Here is a 23,337-nt window from a genome sequence, read left to right as displayed (position 1 = left end):
ATATATATAGGCCTGGCCAATCTTATACAATTTATTTATTGAATAAAATATGTTTAAATCATCAAATCAGAAAAGACAAAAAAATATCAAAATAAGCTGTTTTTTACTAAAGTTTCTTCGGGAGCGTTAAAAGGTTTCACCTTCGTCGTATTATTCTTAAAATTAGTTGAAAGGGATATATATTCATTTCACTTATTGAGCTGCCTGAGGAGTACGAAGTGTATTCTGGGGGTATGTATAAATACCTAATATAATGTCTTCTCCCTGGGGAAGAAAATTTGAGATTCTACACCCAGAGAACAAATTTACAAGGAGTGTTAATCACTTCAACGGATTCATGAAGGTTGTCTTTATAACATAAAGCTATTCCGCCGGACTTTCCTTTTAAACTTACCTGTTTTCTATTTTTCAAAATAAAATTAAACTTTAAACGTCGATATTTTCAGAATCACAAGGTGGAATATTATCTTAATAATGCATGGTATGATATTCAATATTTACAGACTAGCAATATGCCGTATTATCGTTTCTGTCTTTTAAAACCCTAATACATGGAATCGCAAAGTGCAACTTTATCGTTTTATTGTGAGGTCGGATTTGTCATTCAGAACGCCAAAGTTACAAACTTATTAAGCCAAACGTTATTGTTTATTGTAGTACAGATTTGACTCTTACAGTGTAACCACAATTTCAGTAGTATTTGCCATTATGATGTTCATTTAATACCTGACATGGCCTTTGGATGGAAAACTGTACATGTTTGTTCTTAACGATATGTATAGAATATGATATGACCAGCAACATTTCCTCAGAAGACCGAATTTGAAAAGCAGCAAATCAAATTGAATTATTAAAAAATCAAACTGCTTTGAACGCATTAACTCGTATTTTTAATGTTTGTTTTGAGTCTGGTAAAATTCCAGCTATCTGGAGTAAAGGTGTGATTACTCCCATTCCTAAATCATCTATAGCTGACCCTCGAGATCCTATAGCATATAGGGGAATTACTTTGGCCCCAACATCATATAAAATTTATTGTGGGGTATTAAATGCCAGACTTACTGACAAATTTTAAGAGTTAGAGGTTTTAAATGACGAACAAAATGGCTTCAGAAAAGGTCGCAGTACAGTCGACCATTTGTCTACATTAACAACAATAATTGAAACTAGAAAACTTAATAAATGCTCTACTTTTTGTGCGTTTATTGACTTTAAAAAAGCATATGACTCTGTAAATAGAAATATATTGTTTAGTAAACTTGAAAATATCGGTGTTAGTACAAAGATGATGAATGCTATTTTTTCCATATATATTAATGTACAATCTTGTGTAAAAATAAATGGTCATATGACAGATTGGTTTGATTTAAAAACAGGCCTGAAGCAAGGCTGTACTTTATCACCCTTGCTCTTCAATATTTTTATTAATGATTTAGTAGATGAAATAAAGATGTTAAATGTTGGTGTAAGATTAGATGACTCTATTATTTTAGTTTTGCTATATGCAGATGATATTGTTTTGATATGTGAAAATGAAAATGACTTGCAAAGAATTTTGGACACTTTAAGTCAATGGTGTCAAAATAATGATTTGTGTGTAAATTTAACTAAGTCAAAAGTAGTTCATTTTAGACCTGAATCTGTTCAGAGAACTGATTTTAAGTTTACGTTTGATAGAGAAAAGATAGGATTAGTCATGAGTGAATTTTTGAATTACGTAGATATGGCTAAGGCTGTTGCCAAGTCTGCTAGTAGAGCTCTAGATTTACTTATAGCTAAATATAATGCTAACGGAGGTTTTGATTATTCTGTATTTACAAAATTATTTGATACAATGGTTATGTCAGTTATTGAATACGGTGCCTCTATATGGGGCTGTAGAGACTTTTCATGTATTAATGCTGTAAAAAATAGAGCAATGCGTTTCTTTATGGGGGTCGGTAAATATACCCCAAATCTTTCACTCTATGGTGACATGGGCTGGTCGTCTTGTATAATTAAGCAGTGGTCATGTGTTTTTAGAATGTGGTCAAGATTTACAAAAATGTGTAATAATAGACTTGATAAAGAAGTCTTTTTATGGGCAAATAGAAATTGTAATAATAGAATAAAGAATTGGAACTTTAGAGTACATAGTAAATTTAGAGAGCTAAATGTAAACCATTTTTGTAATACAGATTTTATATTTAACAAAAGTTCTATAAATATGTTAGAAAATATAAATTTTGAAAATTTTAAGAATAAATGGTTCAATGATTTAAATAGTAATAATCATAGTAAGCTGAGAACTTATGGAGTAGAACGATATTTACAAACACGTATACCTGGTAGATACAGAAGTGCTTTTTCTAAATTTCGTTGTGATGTTGCACCATTAAAAATAGAAACTGGCAGATATGAAGGTATTTTGAGTGAAAATAGATTGTGTTTTAATAATGTATGTATGGATAATGGTAATATTGAAGATGAGAAACATGTCATTTTGCATTGTCCTGTGTATTTACATTTGAGAGAAGATATTTTTATTCGGGCTAAATCTTTTAATGACAATTTTGATAATTTAACTGATGGTGAAAAATTCATATTTTTATTTAGTGATGAAAAAATGTTCTTTTATTCAGCCAAAATCTGCCATGATGTTTTATTAACTAGAAGAAATATTTTATATAGGTAATTTCTGTTAATATAATATATTAAAATGAAAATGTATATATATAGTATTTTAATTACTTATTTAAAGTCTCTCATAACTCTTTGAAAAGAGTGGCTCTAATTTGACAACATAAAGTTTTAAATGTATATGTTTTGTATATCGATAATAATGGTATTATACAAATGTGAACTATTAACTTTTAGAATCATATATATTGCTTTTAAATGTATATATAATATGTCAGTTAGAGGTCAGTTAGAGGTGAGACTATAATAAAGAATTGTCTTGTCTTGTCTTGTCTGTTTTCGAATCTTTTTTTCGCATATTCAGAATGCGGATTATACTTAATGTGACAATTTTTGTATTTTATATTTTATTGCTATGTAAGTGAATAAAATGAAATTGTTGCAGTGATGGGCGGGCGGAATCTGGCAAGATGAGAGGGTTCAGGATTCTATAATTCTGCGTTGGACCATATTATTTTATACCTTTCTGTGGTACCACGGGAAGGTGGGTTTAAATAAGGCTTTATCTGTTACCAGAGCGGCCGGTTCACGACTGTTACCAGTCAGAATTTCTCGTCCTCTGTAACCAGGGTGACTTATTTACATGTGGCCACATATATGTAAGGATCGGGCTCCCTGTTCACTCAGTAGTGCATGGAGGAACTTCCGTTATCGCTGTTACCAGCGAAACGACTACCTCAGCCAATTTACTTCTCGGCGTTTTGTACAGTCTTGCCCGATCTTGTCTTTCCGCTTTCTGCAGCCGTTTTGCCAATACAAAATTTCACATTTTATTTAATCTTTTATTAATTATGATTGTAAATCATGTAATAGTAGGCCTAATTCAGTATTACTAGACATTGTTGCGCGTAGTTTGTTCACAAAAGAAAAAGCTACTAAATCAAAACAATTCAAATGCTCAAAATGCTCTATTAACAACTCTATTAGAACAAGCAAAACCTAGAGGCTAGACGTGACGAGATCCGATTTGTTGACGGAGTTATTTCACGGCAAAAAATGACGAATTTCATCCGAAAAGCATTGATCTTTACCACAAGTGACTCCTTAAATTTATCGGTATCTTATCTACTTGAACTTTATGCCACAGCTAATTCAACTTGTAATCTTGAACATCGGACAGTCGTAGAAAAACAACAGATACATGTAGCTAGGGAGCAATTGTACATTTTCTTAATTCTTTTTTCGAAATAAAGTTTGAAGAAGCGGTACATTTTTAAACAAGCACGCGTTTTCAGTTATAAAACAAATCCTTTGAACAGAAATTAATGAATCGGGCGATAAAGAAAAATAGTTTTTGATTCGGACACGGATGAAGACGAAGCATTTTTTCTCACAGATATCAAAACACTGGCGGTGAATCAGTCAATGTTATCGTTTGTCGTGACTTTACTTCAGCTAGCTGTAGTTTGAATTCATCAAGGATGGAGAAATACTTCATTGCCGTAAAATATTTTAAAACAATAAGGCTTGACTGAAAAAAAAATGATTAAAACAGTTGATTCTGTATTGGTTACTGTGACTTAAATAATTCATCATAGTTTTAGAGTTGATCAGTTTGTTTGACTTCGTAACTTTTGGTTTCCTGTTTGTTTGTTTTTGTTTTTGTTTTTGTTTTGTTTTGTTTTGTTTTTTTTTTTGTCGATTTGAAAAGTTTTCAAGCAAGACCAATCTACTGTATTGCTAGTTTAAAAATTGTGCACTTCAAATAGCGTCTTGCCGCCTTTTAGCACATGGATTAAAATGAAAGAAACGTCATAATTTTTCAAGTTGTTAAATAGTAGAAATTGCAGTTTCTGGATATATTTTGTGTAAAATATAAAATTTTACTTTTTTGTTTTTGAGGCTTTATTACTTGCATTAAAATCGTGACTACAATGTTGTTGCTCCTTAGACTCATTGGTGCTAGATTTGTCTACCTATATTGTCTTTCTCTTTTTTTTCTTTTTTTTTTGTTTTGTTTTCAGTAATTCTTGTGTATAATTTAATGTAGAATAATGAAATATTTGATTCTAATGCTGCTGATGAGAGACTACTCCTTGAAACATGTGTAGAGTATACCGAACGATTTGTAGTTGTATATATATTCGCAACCTAATTAGTATTTAGGTTAAAATAAGAATTAAGATACAAACTAAACTAAAAAGCGATGAAAATATACTTCCGTTCAATATCGAGGATTAGACTAGCATGAACTTTTTGTCTTTAATATAGCATGGTTTAATGTATCATTTTACCCTCTAGTTTCTTTGCAACTTCTATAGGAATACGGCACACCACTTTATTCACAATGACTTTAATGGAACCATTAAATACTTACCGCTCTTGATAATGGAATCTTGTACGGAAGTATTTTAACTACAATTAAAATTTACGTTTTCGCGAAAACGTGTAGTAGTTACTTCCAATTTCTGGATCTATTATAAAGACATATATTGTCAATTCAGTCGCAGATTATTAATCGGAACTGCTATCAATTTTCTTCAAATATGGACAACAAATTTTTACCGCGATGGCGGTCATTTTGAAAATGGCGACCGATAAATAGCTCAAATTGTCAATTAAACCAAAGATTACAAACCGGGACAGCTTAATTGACGATATCAATTTTCATCAAAATCGGACAAATTTGAATTATCGATGGCATTGGCGGCCATTTTGAAAATGACGGCCGAGACGCACACGATTTAAAAAAAATGGCACTATCAGTCCGGCGGCCATTTTGAAATAAATGACGGCAGCTGGAAATTTTTTCGGAGTTCGGCATTCTTTGTAGTTCTAACTTCTTGAGAGGTTTCATCTCAATCGGAGAAAGGACACTTTTGAGAAAAAGGGCGGACACTTTCGAGATTTTTTTTGACAGAAGAATTAAAATAATAAAAATAATAATTAGAATTTACGTTTCCACGTAAGTGTAGAGGTAGCCTTCCGTTTTTGGATCCCTTTTTGATATATAAATTGCCAATTGAACAGCAAATCATTAATCGGGACGGCCTAATTAACCTAGATATCAAATTTCATTGAATTCGGACAATTTTGGATTTTTTTTACCGTGGTGGCGGCCATTTTGAAAATGGCGACCAATATGTAGCTCAAACTTTCGATTGAGCCGCATAATATTAATCGGGATGCCTTAAAGAACCTAGATATCAATTTTTGTCAAAATCGGACAACTTTGAATGTTGGCGGACATTTTGAAAAAATGGAGACTTTTTGAAAAATGACGACCGACACATTGCCCAAATCGTCAGTTAAGCTATATATTATTATAATAGAATAGCCTCATTATCCTAGATATCAAATTTCATCAATATCTGACAATTTTAATTTTTTTACCACGTTGGCGGCCATTTTGAAAGTGGTCGGCGACTTAATAAACCTTGTTAGACAGGCAACCTATAGCATCAATTTGAAACATAACTACTACTTTCAAGTTCCAATAGGAAGAAAACAATATTAGATAAATATAAAAAATACAGAGACACAACCTGTAAAATTATATTGAAAATATATGTAGGAATAATACTAAATGCCAAGCTCTTATCGACCAGGTGCTGACAAAAGTCCTAAGACGTTCCTGCATTAGTGTTCGCTCTGCGTATTTGCTTTCTTGTTCGTTCTTAGTTCTTCATACTACCGTTCTGGGTGCGTTTCGTTATTTACGTATTCGTTTCAGCATATTCAAAAGATCAAATCTTTTTATTTCTTTTTTAATTCTGAAGCAGACATATATATATATCTGAAAAATTCCCAACGATGTTGAACCTGTCCAATTTGCGATGCAAATTTTTGGTCGTTCCCTCCGCGGGACTCGAACTCGTGCAGCTCTGGCATCTATGGCAAGACCGCCTGAACAAAGTCCAGCGCCTTAGACCACTCGGCCAGATAAAATATAGTTTTCGCTGGCCGGGTCATTCCTCCTCGTAGGATTAATCTAGGGCTGTAACTTAGTACACGATGTATGGTAGTACGGGACAGTTCATTTAGATGTTATTATGTAGGACAGAGGATCAAATTAATGATGCATGCCACATCAAATCAATATTAGACAAATGTCTCAGAATGTGACGACTCTATTCACTACACTGCTCCCTCGGATCAAATTGATACAGGGAAGATATGTAAACGTATAGAAAGGTCTGGAAAATTCAGATATACCCGACAATGTCAGAACTGTCAAATTTGAGACGCAAATTTTTGGTTGTTTCGAGTCTCGCGGAGGGAACGACAAAACATTTGCTTCCCAAATTAGACAGTTCTGACATCGTTCTGGCTTACATGAACTTCCCTGTATCAATTTTATTACAACAGAGATTAGATTAATCCTACGAGGAGGAATGACCCGGTCAGCGAAAGCTATATTTTTATATAGCTCGTGCAGGCAGTGTTACCACAGATGTCACAGCGGTACGAGTTCGAGTCCCGCGGGGGGAACGACCAAAAATTTCCTATGCAAATTTGACAGTTCTAACATCGTTGGGAAATTTTCAGACCCTTTTTTCTTACATTACATGTTAAACACATTATGAACAGATTGACTAGGCACTCGCTTTAACTCTATTACATTAGGATTTCATCAAGGTATACAATAAGGAATCTAGACTATCAAACTTTCCAGGTCATGCTAAGCCACAATTATGGCCAGCCCAGACCTCATAAGGCCAAAATAATTACCAATCTATGTTTAACGGCAGTGTATTCTTTCTGCAATCAAAAACAAATCGGTATTAAAAAAAGAAATTAGTGTGTAACCAATTGTGAAAGTCACTGAAAAATGATTCAAATTATACCAAGCTGAAAGTCACTGGGGAATGATATGAATTGTACCAAGCTGAAAGTTACTGAGAAATGATACATGATATATACCAAATTATTGTTGCTGTTGTTTTTTTATTGATTTTGTAAATCAAATGACAAAAAAAAAAAAAAAAAAAAAAAAGAGAAACATCAATCAATGACACTTCATTTTTTTAGCTCACCTTGCCAAAGTCCAAGTGAGCTTATCCCATCACTTGGCATCCGTCGTCATCGTCGTCGTCGTCGTGGACACATTTTTAAAAATCTTTTCCTCTGAAACTGCTGGACTGACATGATTGTTCCTTAGGGTGTTCTGCACAAAATGACAGTTGGGATTTTTGATCCATGAAAAAAACATGGCCGCTGTTACTACAAATAAAACATAGGGATCAGATTGCAGTTTTTTTTGCAAATAACTCAAAAACCGTTGTTTTTAGCAAATTTCTGGCAGGGTAATATTGTTTAGCATCATGAGATGAACATATGCCAAAATTTGTCAAAACGATTGGTCAACTGATGTAGGAGTTACGGTCCCTGAAACATTTTTTTTTGTATTTTCGCATGTGCAACTTTGAAATTCTTCTTTTCAAAATCCATTTCACAGAATTCAATGAAAGTTGATATATATGTTCCTTAGGGTATTCCACATAAATTGACAGTTGGGATTGTTGATTTATGAAAACAACATGGCTGCCATTACCAAAAATAGAACATAAGGGTCAGATGGCTGTTTTTGCAAGTAACTCAAAAACCGTTGCCTTTAGCAAATTTCTGGCATGGGTAAAATTGTTAAGCATCATGAGAAGGACCTACGTCGAAATTTTCAACACCATTCATTGACTAATGTAGGAGTTACGACCCCTGAAATAGTTTTTTTGTTGTTTCTTTTCACGTGTACAACTTTGAAAATCTTTTTCTCTAAAACCATTTAAGATCATTGAATGAAAATAAGCATAACAGTTCTTTAGTGTATTGTGCTCAAAATGACTATTGTGATTTTTAATCCGTGAATAGATGTGGCTGCCTATACTAAAAATGGAACTTAGGGGTCATAACACAGGTTTTTGAAAAACAATTCGAAAATTGTTGTCTTTAGCAAAATTCTGGTTCAGGTCATGAAAATGCTATGAAAAGCATTTCCTGCATTTAACAGTTTAGTTGATTTTAGCTTAGCCTGTTTCATTCCTCAAGTTTTTTAAATAAGCAAATGGTTAAACAGGTGAGCGATTCAGGCTCTCTTGAGCCTCTAGTTGTTGCTTGTTGTTGTTGTTGGTTTTGCGTCTTGTTTTCTTTTTTTTTAATTTTGTGTGGGGGATTTTTTTAAGCTCATTTGAGATGAAAGCAAAATAAAACTATTAGATTCAATCTGTGGCGTGCATATTGCGTCCTTTCCGCGTGACCAATTCTACTTTCTGTTTCGGTTTGTGAATTTTTAAGCTAACCTGATACAGAAGTCACTAGTAAGTGCCTGGACATTCTGAATATGAATATGAAACTACCGAATTGTGGCTTGAATAGCTAAAAGTAAGTACATTGTATTCGAATTATAATATTTTTTTCTATGCATTGATCGATTGGCATATTGATACAATAGGTATAATAGGACGAATGAGATGTAAAAGGATAAAGCTAATACTAGAGGTTTTGTACTTGTTTTGAACAAAAGGGCTTCAAAAGAAATAAATAAGAAAAAAAATATTCCCCCATTCTAATTTTACTGCAGAAAAGGTTTCGGTATTAAGCAAGAAATAAGTATGCAACCAAGCTGAAAGTAACTGAGAAATGATACAAATTATACCAGGCTGCATATCAAATTATTGTCGCTGTTGTGTTGTTTTTGCAAATCAAATGAAAAAAGGAAAAAAATCAATTAATGACACTTCATTTATTTATTGTTTGTTTGCTTTTGCTTTTGTTTTTGTTTTTTTTATTTTGTGGGGGATCTATAAAAGCTCATTTGTGAAATGAAAGTACAATAAAACTATTAGGTTGAATCTTACGTACTTTCCGTGTAACCAATTCTACTTTCTGTTTTGGTTAGCGAATTTTCAAACTAACCTGATACAGAAGTCAAAGGTGAGTGCATGAACAATACAATACAAAATTGCGGCTTGATTCGCTAAAAAGTAAGTTCATTGTATTCAATTTATATTTTTTTTATGCATTGATCGATTGGCATAGTGATACAATAGGTATAATAGGACCAATGAGATGTATAAAGCTACACGAGGTTTTGTGAACAGGCTTTAAAAGAAATAAATAAGAAAAAAATATATTTCCCCATATATTACCAAAATAAACAACAAGCAAGTTATATTTAGTAAGCGTGACGGAGCTATTTATATTTTCTATACAATGTTAGAAGAAATGCAACTCTTGTTAAGATAATGGTGATTTCCTTTGCTGTAGCAATTCAAATATTATCTATTTGTTTCCATTTTCTTATGTCTTCTTCAACTTCTGGTGTATAAAATACATTTCACTTTCTGAAAATCTTGAAGGTAGGAAACATAATACAACATATGTAATATCTTTTGAAGTATTATCTTTAAAATCCGGAACATTATGGGGCTTAAATGTGTACACAATCACGGTACATATTTGTTTTTTATTTAATGTGGAACAGAGAGACAAATTTCTTCATTTGTATTTTTTACCGAGAATGATATAGATACAACGGTTGAATATAGCCTTATTCATGTATAAAATTCCACCACTTTAAAACAGCACATCAATATCCGTACCCAGTCTTCATATCTCCGTTCCATATACTGTAAATGCTACCGTGGTCCTATCTTAGGTAACCCCTCATGATTATTCCACTCATGGTAGTTTTTTTTACGGAGGGGAACGCTTTAACATCTAGTAATTCGTAGGAATATTTTCATATGATGTAAAGACAAGTATTCGATGCTTTTATGGTTATTAACATTTCAGAATGGCAAGACGATTAGCAAAAAAACATAACATCGGATCACTTGTCTTGTCCCATATGTAAAGAGACCCTAGAAGAGCCTAGACTGTTGCCATGTGATCACACACTGTGTACTAACTGTCTAAGTGGACTTATCAGAAGCTCTCGTCATACGGACAGGTTTTCCTGTCCCGTCGAAAGGAAAACGTTTAGAGCCCCGACTTATGGAATATCTTCTGATGATTGGGCGAAATCCTTTCCAGCTGATGAGTTAGCGACTCAGTTACTTCGAACTACATACTGTGAAGTTAATCTCTCTGATACGAAAAAAACTTGGACTTTGCTGTCCCGACCATGACGATGCTATCTGTGAGTTCTTTTGTTTCACTTGTTTACAGATACTTTGTTCTGAGTGTGCAGTAGAAAAGCATAGAAACTTAAACTGCGATTGTAGGAGCATAAATAAATCGTCTGATCATGTAAATGTCCGGTTGCATGAAGTTTCAGAGGAAATCCAACGATTGGAACGTTATGGTAAAGACATATTTTATAAAGAGTCAGAGAAAGAGCAACTCCTCATGCACTCAAGAAGTACTGTGCAATTAACACTGATGAACCTGAGAAAAGTTGTACAAAGCTACGAGAAAATCATAAACGCTAAAGTTTCTTCATTGTTAAGTGAAATTGACAATCAAACAGAAAAACATAAAGTTAATCATTTAGCCGATGATATAGTTCAAGCATTGAGCGATAAACAAAAGGAAATTCATGTCGCTATTTTGACAGACGCTACAACTGACAGGCTGCTTTTATTGACTCACTGTCAAGCATTTCTCAAGCAGTACAACGATCGTATATATAAACTCCTAGGAATGAAGCAAAATCCAGTTAAACTACAGTTAGAAATGGACCAAACATTTCTGGATGTTTGCAAGACACTTGAAGACATGCCTATTGGAACACTTCATGTATCGCCAGCAGATTCCACTGACTTTGAGGACTCTGAAACTAAAGTTTGTAGGCAAAGGATACGATTTGCCACTAATGCTCTCCCATCTAGGGCTTTATATTTTCAGCATTCATTTACAATAGAATTAGATACCAAAGGACAGAAAGAGATACAAGCCCGTATAACTGATATTGTTTTCAATGGGCACTCCGTCATAATAGTTGATAATGCCAACTTTTAGGCACAACGTTTTAGAATTGCATATGGAAATGAATTAGTGGATGAAATTAGAATTTATGGAGTTTACGGTATTGCAAACATTCACGATAATGATGATGTTATAGTCACTGCGCCTACTGCAAAATCTCGATTAATACGACTCTCTACATACCAAGGTTTACGTATTCAGTCTGAGATTGTCACAGCATATCCTTACTATAACATTACTCCATTGCCTAACAAGCAATATGCAGTTTTAATTCACGATAAACCAAAATGCAACGCAAACAAAAAGGTAAGTTTTGATTGGTCTTTTGGAGTGATGTCAAATGTTGATATAATTGAAGAAGACGGGACTGTCGTTAAAAGTTTACGTGAAAATTTGCTTTGCGAACCAGAAGAATTTGGTCAGCCATTCATCATGCCACTGAAGTCAATTTGTGGCCTTCCGAATTCATGCTTAGTTGTTATAACTGAAACCAAAACTAATGATGTCATTAGATGTATTGATCAAAGAGGCCAAGTAAAATGGACTTATAAATTGAACGACAAACCGGAAGGGGTATGTTGTTCTAATGATAGCATATACGTATACCTTCGCAAAACAAAAGTAGTTCGAGTTTTTTTCCTTTGAGGGCGATCTCAGACCTACGTCAACAGTTAAACTTGATAGATATGATGGAGATGGACATGGACTTGTTCTGAGTCTGACGAACAAGTTAATTGGAGTTGTTGACAGGAATAATACAACGAGACTTTTTGATTTACTTCAGTACATTTAATTATGTACTCATTAACATCCTGCAGCCGGACTGTGTGGTTCGGTTCCGTCACATTTTGTACCTGTGCCAGCCGAACATGTCTGTGGAGCATCACAACCAAGTGCTAATCAATAGAAAAATAATATCACAGATTTATAATTATATTTATATATATATCATTTTATGCCTTTTGAAGGTCAAAGGTTGACTGAAATTTTTGCTCGTTAACATTCTTTTCATTTTTATCGGTATCTTAGTGCAATCCGTTAGACTTATATATATTATTAGCCGCACCCCTCCAACAGATCTACTGACTGTCTAAATAATCTTAGACTGTTACCGGAGCTTATTACATTTTTATACGGTTTTGCTTATCAACATAATGGGGAAATTAATTAATCTTTCTGTCACACTATATTTCTTGGAGTTATTTTGGAAATCATTCAGTGGTTACTAGGTATAATCTATTTTTGTCTTGGCGTCCTGGTCAAATGTATATACTTGCCGGTGGCGTGATTGAACTATTGAGATCAAATTGTTTAAAGCGTGCATCGTACGTTTCATTGATAAAGCTATATCAGTCTCAGCGTCATTCTGCAACTATTGTTTTCATTTGTGGATTGATTTTACCTTTATGGGCATTTGTCTATTTCATTATAATATTTTCATCAATGGCGGATGAATTTTTTTTATTAATATGCATATTGCTGCTTCGGTTATTTGGACGAACGGTTTTATCCAATCACAAATGGTCAACACTACGCAAAATCGTACAATTCCTCTTTAATGACTGTTTTTTTTAATATATGCTTCCTAGGTGGGGATCGGCTTGAGCGCTTTGCTCCGTTTGTATATATAACTTGACAGTAAGAGACGCCGCGATCGTCTATCTTATTTAAAAAAAACACTGAACTTACCTGTTTTTTCTTTAACTTGAAAAAGATATAAAATGTTGTTTCAACTTATTGGTCCGAGTTCTGTCATGATAAATACGAACAAAGTAAAATTTTACTACTACTTGTATATGCAGAGACAAATTTATCGTGATAATTTAATTAACCATATTTCTTCAATTTTACACATTTTGACAAATATGAGTATACAGCTGTTAGTTTGAAAAAAGTTTCATATCTTAATAGGCCTATGTAGCTTCGATGTTTCGTTAAAAACATTGGAAATAAGGTTTTAAATCCTACTAAGTACTTACCAACCCAGACTTCTGGTGCCTCTGTAAAATTATTTGGAGAACAGATGTCACACAAAGCTGGGGGAGAGGACAATGTGTCTGTAAAGAAAGACAAGTCTGCTTATGTATTGATTGTTAAATGTGTGTAGTATTTGTAGTGAATAATAAAACGTAGAACCAATATCACGGGCAAAACAAACACGATCTCCAATTTCAAAAGACGGAAGATGATTGATAATATGCCTTGTACTGCAACGATAACATTTCTTAGACATCTGTCTTTTTGTTTCCCGAGAAAGGTAAATAGACCGAAGTGAACTTTGAGACACCCATTTGAAAGCTCACATCATACAAGCTGCAAATGATTTTTTTTTATTTGTTGTTTTACATGAAAAAGGAAAATCGTTTCAAAAAGAATTTCAAGTTATCGTAATTCTACAGTCGGGAAATTAAACATTTAATTTGAAACGTTTTGCCTAATGCATCGACTTTCGTTTAATCATTCGGGTCGCAAACGAATGCTATTACAGGTGAGTACAACTACCTACAGGTGATACTCTGCCCCTTCCCTATAAATGATGTACTCAGACATACATGTATTACACTGTGAAGCCATTACAGATAGAAAGGATTAACAAGTAGGTAGAGTGAATAAATACACTTAAACATTTTATCATAACATACATGTACAGTTGTGATCACTTCTAACCTCTCTTCGATCCTGTCAGGATTCGCTGTCATAAAAAAGTTCTAAACTATCAGAAACTGTTCTGACCCGCGACACACCTTGTCAGGGTCTATCAGGACTTCGGACAAACTCTGTTATAATTTGTCATGCATTGGGCCTGACACCCTGGATTTATTTTTTCAATTTTTTACCCGACTTTTATGTGTGGCATGCACTACCAACAACAAATATTTCATGTCTTACTTGCTACGCCCCTGACTTCATAGAATTTGGGACTGAATTCCTTTTGGTTGCAGATCTAGACACCGGTATGTTACGGATTACCTATACATATTGACATTTTTAAACAGTTTATGCAGAAATTTTAGACCTTTATGGAACTTTAAAGTGTTCGCACTCATACAATTTGAAAGAATTCTGAACGAAATATATTAGTTGCAGTCACCCTCATGGTAGTTATATTACAAAAAATAGCATTTTAGTGAATAATTTTAGGTTGTCATGGAAATCAAAAGTACTTGCACTCATACATTTTGGAAGAATATGATTCTTTAAAAGAAATTTGACTCAAACAAATGTGTCACAGCCACAAACATGATAATTATATTGATAAATTTAGCATTTCAGTCATTATTTTTAGACCCTCAAGCAAATTAAAAGTGTACACACTCATACATTTTGCAAGAATATGACATTTTTAAAGAATTATGATTCAAAATAATATGTCGCAGCCACCACATGATAGTTATATTGGAGAATTAAGCATTTTAGTCATTATTTTTAGACCCTCATGGAAGTGTGGGCACTCTTATATTATGCAAGAATATGACATTTTGACTCAAATTAATGTGTTATAGCCACTATATGATAGTTATATTGAAAAATTTATCATTGTAGTCATTAACTTTAGACCCTCAAGCAAATTAAAAGTGCTGCACTCATACATTTTGCAAGAATATAACATTTTTAAAGAATTTTGACTCAAACTAATGTGTCACAGCCACCACATAATATTTATATTGAAAAAATTACCATTTTAATCATTAATTTATGCTCCTCGTGGAAATAAAAAGTGCTTGCACTCATACATTTTGCAAGAATATAACATTTTTAAAGAATTTTGACTCGAACTAATGTGTCACAGCCACCACATGATATTTATATTGAAAAATTTACCATTTCAGTCATTATTTTTAGACCCTCAAGCAAATTAAAAGTGTGTGCACTCATACATTTTGCAAGAATATGACATTTTAAGAATTTTGACTCAAACTAATGTGTCGCAGCCACCACATGATAGTTATATTGAAAAATTTACCATTTCAGTCATTAATTTTAGACCCTCATAGAAATTAAAAGTGTGGGAACTCTTCCATATGCTGGAATATGTCATTTTTGTTGAATTTGACAAAAATATATGAGTCACAGTCACCCACATGATAGTTGTATTGAAAAAAAAAAACCAAAAACATTTTAATCGATAGTTTTAGACACTCATGCAAAATAAAACTGCCTGCACTCATACATTTTGCAGAATTTTTACTGAAATAATGGTGTCACAGTCACTAATATGAAATTAACATTTTTAGTTTCTTCTACATACAAGACTATTTTGGGAAATTGGAAGTGTTATCACACACATTCGTTGCTAAAAGTGAGACTTTGGAAAATTTTGACCGAAATATTTCGGTATCAGTCACCCATTTAATGCAAAATTGTCAATTTTAGCATTTTTCAGAATGATTTGTGACCCTTATGTTTCCGCTATACAGATGACGTTTAAACAATCCTAATTTCGGATATTTGATACATCGCATCTACCCCAAAGAACTTGAGATAAAGGATACTACAGACACTGTGAAGTCAGCCTCATATCTTGACCTACACTTAGAAATCGATGGTAAATGTAAACTATTGACCAAACTTTACGACAAACGTGATGATGTTTCATTCATAATTGATGTTTCATCTGTGGAAACATCCCCCCAGCACCTGCGTATGGAGCGTTCATATCTCAACTCATACGTTATGCAAGAGTTTGCCGAAACTACGCATATTTTTTGTATCGCGCTAGAACTCTAACAAATAGGCTTCTGGAATAGGGTTATGTTGCTACAAGATTGAAGTCATCACTACAGAAGTTTTATGGTTGTCATCACGAACTCGTGGATCGTTATGGTGTATCCATCTGCACCATGAAAGCTGATTTATTCAACTGCTCATAGTTTTACTTTTCTCGTTTGTCTACCCCGGACTTGAATTTTTTTGAGAAACTCGGCAGGTGTTTCTAGAAAAGCAGAGGACGCTTACCCTACCGGTGCACCTGGTCTATGCTCCCAGTTTTAGTGGAGTCCGAGTTGCTCATTTGCTTTTGTTACTTTGTATGTATGATTTTAGTTACTTTATGTTCTTTGTTGTGTATGTCTGTTATCCATGTCTGGTTTTTGTCACTGGATTGCATTCTTTTGATTTCCGCTATAGCCCTGGTTCCCTTGATTTCTATTAGACAGAGACATAGACCTTTAATTTTATAATTAAATAATATGATTTAATTAATATCACAGGTGTATGACAGAATGTAAAAATATTATACATGTAAACAATGATAATTTTTGAACGATGAGTGACTGGACCGTGATCGACGAAAATTGGAACATGAACAATGATCAAGTAATTTAGGGGATGATGATCACGAGGAACTCTCTATATATAATTGGAAATTTAATGTAAATTTTTGAAATCAAGAACTGTTTCCTAATCGGGTTAGCTAATATACATTAGTCACACAGTTTCATTTAGTAATCGCGGACTTCCTGTTCTAAATTACGTCACACAGAATAGAAAGATTTAGTGTCAGGAACTGTCCAGGGGTATGACAGTTTAGGACAGCTTTTCGTAATTTCTTTGTCACGACCCAGGACAGTTTCTGTCAGGATCTGTCAGGGAATGGGGCAAAATGTGTCCTGACCCGGGACAGCCTTTGTCAGACCCTGTCAGGATTTCGGTTTTATCTGCTGTCGTAGAACAGAAATTCTGACAGATTCTGACAGAATTTAAGAGAGGTTAGAAGTGATCGCAACTGTATATAGCTGTTAACGTGGAAAATATTTTTAACACAAATTTTCAAATTGCAAAAAGTAAATCTTTCATTTTGTTGCGATTTTGATACTTATAGGAATCCTTTACCAACTATCTTTTATTAACACAAATACAAGGTATTCATCGCCAGTATTCTCGTTAAAATATAGCGTAGTATATCTAGTTTTAAAATGTTATGCTATCTACCCTTTTCAATGGGTAAATTGAGAGTGGAGTTGTGTAACCCCGCCAAATTTTGGTAATCAGACTAAAACGTTTTCAAGACCTAAGGATGTTTCAAAATCCAGAAATATCAAGATTAAATAAATAAACTTGCTTTATATAGTTAGCATTAATAAATGAAAATTTATTTCGCAAAAATTCCACTGATATCGATATCATCACAGATATTTATTTTAGTTTTTATAATACAATCCATATAGATATTTCAGTGTCGTGCAGTTTTAGCATAAGTCGATAAAAAGTAGTCCCTTTTTATATTCCCGGCTTTGGCTTCGCTTTTTAATATTTTATGCTAAGGGGGGTAACTTTCTACAAATAAGTCATCCGACAGACTAGTTAACTGTCAAACTGTACAGCAGAGTACTTCAAATCCAAATATTCAATTTATTAGAGCCGCGGTAAGAATTTGGAATGTTTTAAAGAACTCATTTGAAACAACTCAGTGAAGTGAAAATAGTTTTAAGTTTCAAAGCAAAATGGTTAGTGTTTTCCCCGAAGAGACCGGCAATCAGGTTGTCGGATGTTGTTAGGTATGTCCCTTTGAAAAACTTGCTAAAATAGCTTGCATTCCGTAAATATGAAAAAAGACATTTACACAATACTTTCCCTTGATTTTTCTTTTGCTTTCATTATGTACCATCACCATCGTTGTCCAAATAGAAGCTAAGAGTACTTCAATATGAATTTGTAGAGGGAAATAAAGGTAACCATGATTTTTTATAAAAAATAACGCATTCAAATGATAACGACTAGACAAGAAACATAGAAACAAACAACAAAGTAACAAACGAGGAAAAGAAAACTAATGACAAGGAGAACAAATCTCATGATGCAGATGGATGCACATCAACAACTTCATGATGACGACCATAAAACTTTTGTTAGATGACTGTTATCTTGCAGCAAGAAAGCACTGTTACAGAAGCCTTACTTTTAGAAGTTTAGCGTGATACAGAAAGTCCGCGTAGTTTCGACAAGCTCTGGAATAACGTGTGAATTTTTATACGATACTTCATACGTAGGCGCTGAAGGGATGTTGCCATAGATGAAAGGAAAGTTTGTAATACGGAAGAAGAAGTCATCACGTTTGCCGTATAAATTCCCCTTTCCAATGATCTCTAATTACAGATTATGGTATGAGGCTGACTCGCAGTGTAGGTAGTGTCACATACCTCAAGTCTTTTAGGGGTAGACACAATGTCTAGGATTCTTTATAGACAAAGTGTCAACTAAGTAACGGTAGCTAAGAATTATAACATTTTGGTTAAATTTTTGAATAAGATCGGCTGTAAAACTAGCCTCATACGAGTAAAGGAATATGTTAGCGAGTAGCAGAGCACATTTTGTTCTCATTGGACCGTCTGTTGAAAAAACTCGTCCACCTAACTGGACAAATATGTTGTCGATAAAAAAAATTGAAATATTTTGACAACTTCTCCGTCGGTTTATTTGAAAGATGAATTGAAAATGTTTTTTTTTTTCTTACAAAGAATGGATAATCTCTACAAAGTACTACGTACTTGTATCTAAGTGTTCCACTCTTCTAAGATTAACAGCGATGTGTTACGCTTTTTGGTCGGCAGTTAAACTAAGCATGAGGAAAATTAGTATAAAGAAATCATAGGTGTTGATGCTTTTATATTCCAATATAGTAAGTATTGAGAGGTTCAGAGGAAATCTTCCAAGCTCTCCACATGATTATTTCAAATGAATAAGTTCAATACATGTGACATAATATTGTTCAAATTCCCAAATTTCATATCCGTATAATAATATAGATTAGGTCATGCAAACAAATCTTTCAATGTATCAAGTCTTGCCCATACGGCCAATCATACTAGACGTGTGGTGATAGCAGTCATTTAGAATATACCCAACACAACTAAAGTGGACATGTTACACACAATCCGAACGAAATCATCCACATTTTGTAATGTAGATTTCGAATGTGTGATCCTAATTTGCTAGGTTGACCTTAAATGTGTTTATTAAAATATTTTATCTAACGTACTCGGATATATCAGCAAGGAGAAGAGTGTGATATCAAAATTGGAATAAACTATAATATTATTATAATTCAATATACATTTTTTGTAGTAATACATAAGTACGTGTATAACGTTTTAATATATTACCGCAAAACGTAGCTTTAACTATTGACCAGTAGTTCCGTGCGTTATTATTATCGTTGACTTTTCGACGTTCAGATGTTTTCAAGGTTTATATCTTTGAAAAAGGTTAAGACCCGATACTGCATGATCAGACGGCAATCAAGAATCATGGTCGCGCAATTCGTTTCTTGATTATGGAGGCATCGTCATAAATCGTTATAATAAAATATCTGGTAGCTCTTCATTTGGGTATATTTACTAATCCCCCTTTCGATACCAACCATTACTTTCGGCGTTGCCTCAGGTTGGTATCGGGTAGTCATTTTCCTGTTTCCCTCACGACCATTCAACAAATACATAATATTGGTTTGAATTTGGAATTGTTCATATTGTATAAGAACCTAGTAATACTGTGCCAAAAACACATTCAATTCCTTGTTTATATTAGCAAGTTTTAACTATGTTGAAAGGAGTCTATACTTGCCGCTGTTGTTAACTTACAAACATTCGTCTGAATAAGAACAAACGCGTCACCGTTTCCAATGTCATTGATTTTAAAACATCTGTACTCATTGACATTAGACACTCTACAATAAAAATAAAATTTTATTTAAAATGGTGATAATTTACTGCATATCTCAATACTATGGAAATCTGGCAAATATTGTACACCAAAACTTTACACTCTCATCAGTTAAAAATGTTTATAAATCAAATTAATAACCAGTTATGTAAAATATTATTATAATTGTCCATTGGACCGATACGGTATTACGGAGAAACATGCTCAATATGGACTAATAGACCCAATACGGACAGGCTCAATATAGATATTCTACTTGGGGAAAGTCAATAAAATAATATAGTAGGTTATGAGCTTTTCAACGATTCAGTATTAAAAATTTGAATTCATTTAAATATTTCCCATAAATGAGATTGGCAGTTCCCAAAAATAAATCTTAATGTCGGACATATTAATTTAAGCGTCTAAACATGTATTTGTAACTGAACTTTCAAGTTGTCGTTTCACAGATTCAATATTAAGAGTCTGGTGAAAACATTTCATTCGTTCATTTATATTACTAGTATATGTTAAAAACACTGAAATATGAAGTTAGTGTCCATGACTCAAAGATCAAACTACGAAAATCATAGAAATCCTTACAGCATATATAAACAAAGTAATGAATAACTTATTTTACACAAGTAACTGGTTAATAAAGTGTCATAGAATGCTTTTTTATATTGGTCCTGTATAATGGTCGCGGACAAATAGTTTTGGGCCTCGGCCAAAAATGACTGTCCTTGGATATAATATGGGCCAATATTAAAAAACACTTTCTATAACCCTTACATTAAATCATGTTATTTGTATTGACTTTGTTTGAAGATGTTACTCTTCTGATCTTCTGTACGCAATAGCTCTGAAACTAGATACAAGTTCCATTTAAGTGTGTAATTTATATTATACTTGTTTTGTGTTACTCATTAGTATGTCTGGTTGTTAGTGTTCGTTTTCGAAAACAAAGTCCCCTGTCTGTGTTTGTGTATGTAAACATCTACCTCAAAATAAATGGTCCTGATCTTTTATAACAAGTAATATCGGTCTTATTAGGACTGTTTGGCGCTCGGATTTGTGCCAATTGTGAACTTACTACATCAACTTCAAGGGTTTCATCCTCATTGTAGTAAGATTTGTTAACCAAATTACATGGAAAAGAACAAGCTGTAAATAGAGGAAAAGTAAACAATGAATTAAATTTGAATAAAAAAACCAAACAAACAAACAAACAAAAAAGAAAAAAAAGAAACAAAAAATATGATTTTTGTATAGGCAAATAGCTGAAAATTACCACCTTTCTTTTTATTATTTTGGTAAAATAAAAGCATGTTTTCCTTCTGTAACATAAAGAGAATAAAAAAAAATCATATTAAATCGTATATATATAATTTATATATACGCTTTTATCAGTTAATAATGTTTATAAATCAAATTAATAACCAGTTGTGTAAAATATGATTATAATTGTCCATTCAATATTAATAAAAATCAGTAATTGGACCAATACGGAATTACGGAGAAACAGGCTCAATGTAGAAAATACAGGCTCAATATGGACTAACAGACCAAATACGGACAGGCTCAATATAGATATTCTACTTCCGAAAGTCAATAAAAGCTAACTTGCATGGCATCAGAACTATTTAAATCCAATTTTTATACCAATGTTTCCGCAGAGTATTCGTTTTTGTTGATTCTTATATCAGTTCCAAACCTGGAGAATGAGTCGTTAAATCGTCAAGAAGTAATCCATAACACACAGTAACAAAAACCAAAAGGAGAGTATTGAAAATCATAGTCGACGGCTACAGAACTAGTCAGACACAATAAATTTTATTACATAATATTTTATCTAATTACAACAACGGTCAGTTCTCACAGATAAACCGTTGCCCAAATTTCTTCTTAAATACACGTACGAATAGTGTACGTGCAGGTTCCCTTTGGGTTATCTTTGGTAGACGTCTATCCTACACGAAATTTAAATCCTGTTATTATGTTTATGTGATGTATATATTATGTGCATGTCATCTGTAAATAGACAAAAGTATGGAAAATATGAAACTTTAAATTAGCAAATGACAAGTGAGTGGTATATAGGACATTTGCTGTTATCATTTTTGAAAGAAAATTGAATTATAGGTTTTTGTATAGGCAAATAGCTGAAAATAACCACATTTTTATTATTTTGGTAAAATAAAGGCAAGCTTTTCTTCTGTAACATAAAGAGAATAAAAAATCATATTAAATCGTATATATTAATTTATATGTACGCTTTTATCAGTTAATAATATTTATAAATCAAATTAATAACCAGTTGTGTAAAATATTATTATAATTGTCCATTCAATATTAATAAAAATCAGTAATTGGACCAATATGGTATTAAGGAGAAACAGGCTCAATGTAGAAAATACAGGCTCAATATGGACTAACAGACCAAATACGGACAGGCTCAATATAGATATTCTACTTCCGAAAGTCAATAAAATAATATAGTAGGTTATGAGCTTTTCAACGATTAAGTATTTCAATAGTTGGAAGAAATGCGCAACGGTTTTTCTGTGAGAACTGACCGTTAATGTTATTAGATAAAATATTATGTAATAAGATTGATCATTGTGTCTGACTAGTTCTGTAGCCGTCGTCTATGATTTTCAACACTCTCCTTTTGGTTTTTTGTTACTTTGTGTTATGGATTACTTCTTGACGATTTAACGACTCATTCTCCAGGTTTGGAACTAATATAAGAATCAACAAAAACGAATACTCTGCGGAAACATTGGTATAAAAAGTGGATTTAAATAGTTCTGATGCCATGCAAGTTAGCCAAAAATTATATTTTTTGTTTTGTTTTGTTTTTTTTATTTTCATTTGTTTGTTTGTTTTTCTATTCAAATTGTTTCAAATGTTTCAACAAAGGGCAATCCAATGGGAACAAATTGTGCTCCTTTACTACTCTTATGAGGCTGACTTTATAGCTGATTTGATCCGAAAGAAAGAATATCGTTTGGCTCGATCCTTTAATCTCAGTCTCCGCTATATAGATGACGTATTATCTTTAAACAATCCTAATTTTGTGGATTTGGTACATCGCATCTACCCAAAAGAACTTGAGATAAAGGATACTACAGACACTGTGAAGTCAGCCTC

At 33.1% G+C, this 23,337-nt stretch overlaps 2 protein-coding genes, 1 long non-coding RNA gene and 1 pseudogene across 8 annotated transcripts; 2 read left to right on the top strand and 2 right to left on the bottom strand.

Annotated features, from left to right (window-relative positions):
• Window positions 1-777: 777 nt before the first annotated feature.
• Window positions 778-2,945, top strand: LOC148622933 (uncharacterized). Its single transcript, XM_088573304.1, has one exon. The coding sequence runs from the start codon at window positions 1,286-1,288 to the stop codon at window positions 2,672-2,674; it is 1,389 nt and encodes a 462-aa protein (XP_088429430.1). The 5' UTR covers window positions 778-1,285; the 3' UTR covers window positions 2,675-2,945.
• Window positions 2,946-3,373: 428 nt separating this feature from the next.
• On the bottom strand, window positions 3,374-9,476 carry LOC148622932 (uncharacterized). The gene is made up of 3 exons (XR_015920732.1): window positions 7,656-9,476; window positions 4,997-5,034; window positions 3,374-4,150 (listed from the first exon to the last, which is right to left on the bottom strand). It is a non-coding gene; the product is annotated as an uncharacterized LOC148622932 (long non-coding RNA).
• Window positions 9,477-10,038: 562 nt separating this feature from the next.
• Window positions 10,039-12,495, top strand: LOC148622931 (uncharacterized; annotated as a pseudogene).
• LOC148622930 (uncharacterized) lies at window positions 12,312-22,085 on the bottom strand. 6 transcript variants are annotated; one of them, XM_088573309.1, is made up of 6 exons: window positions 21,899-22,084; window positions 21,186-21,348; window positions 20,107-20,209; window positions 13,524-13,601; window positions 13,234-13,293; window positions 12,312-12,440 (listed from the first exon to the last, which is right to left on the bottom strand). In XM_088573309.1, the coding sequence occupies exons 1-5, from the start codon at window positions 21,978-21,980 to the stop codon at window positions 13,279-13,281; spliced, it is 441 nt and encodes a 146-aa protein (XP_088429435.1). In that variant the 5' UTR covers window positions 21,981-22,084; the 3' UTR covers window positions 12,312-12,440; window positions 13,234-13,278. The 6 variants fall into 6 exon arrangements, with proteins under 6 accessions (XP_088429435.1, XP_088429433.1, XP_088429436.1 ...); XM_088573307.1 differs by having other exon boundaries at window positions 13,234-13,248; window positions 20,124-20,209; window positions 21,899-22,083; XM_088573310.1 differs by having other exon boundaries at window positions 20,124-20,209; window positions 21,899-22,082.
• Window positions 22,086-23,337: the final 1,252 nt, after the last annotated feature.

Source organism: Perna viridis, chromosome 3, assembly GCF_037379345.1.
Source record: "Perna viridis isolate PV_CMFRI_1.1 ecotype Kerala chromosome 3, ASM3737934v1, whole genome shotgun sequence".
Taxonomy (NCBI): domain Eukaryota; kingdom Metazoa; phylum Mollusca; class Bivalvia; order Mytilida; family Mytilidae; genus Perna; species Perna viridis.
Note: the sequence above shows the minus strand (reverse complement) of the source record. Positions and strands in the feature narration are given on the sequence as shown.

What these genes read in the sequence shown, in the direction of transcription:
- LOC148622930 (XM_088573305.1), bottom strand. Translation starts at nt 21,980, where the DNA reads ATGATTTTCAATACTCTCCTTTTGGTTTTTGTTACTGTGTGTTATGGA. An exon ending in TTTAACGACTCATTCTCCAG is followed by an intron (nt 21,349 to 21,898) that starts GTTTGGAACTGA and finishes CTCTATTTACAG; the next exon opens with CTTGTTCTTTTCCATGTAAT. An exon ending in GGCACCAGAAGTCTGGGTTG is followed by an intron (nt 13,249 to 13,523) that starts GTAAGTACTTAG and finishes ATCTTTTTCAAG; the next exon opens with TTAAAGAAAAAACAGGTAAG.
- LOC148622933 (XM_088573304.1), top strand. Translation starts at nt 1,286, where the DNA reads ATGATGAATGCTATTTTTTCCATATATATTAATGTACAATCTTGTGTA.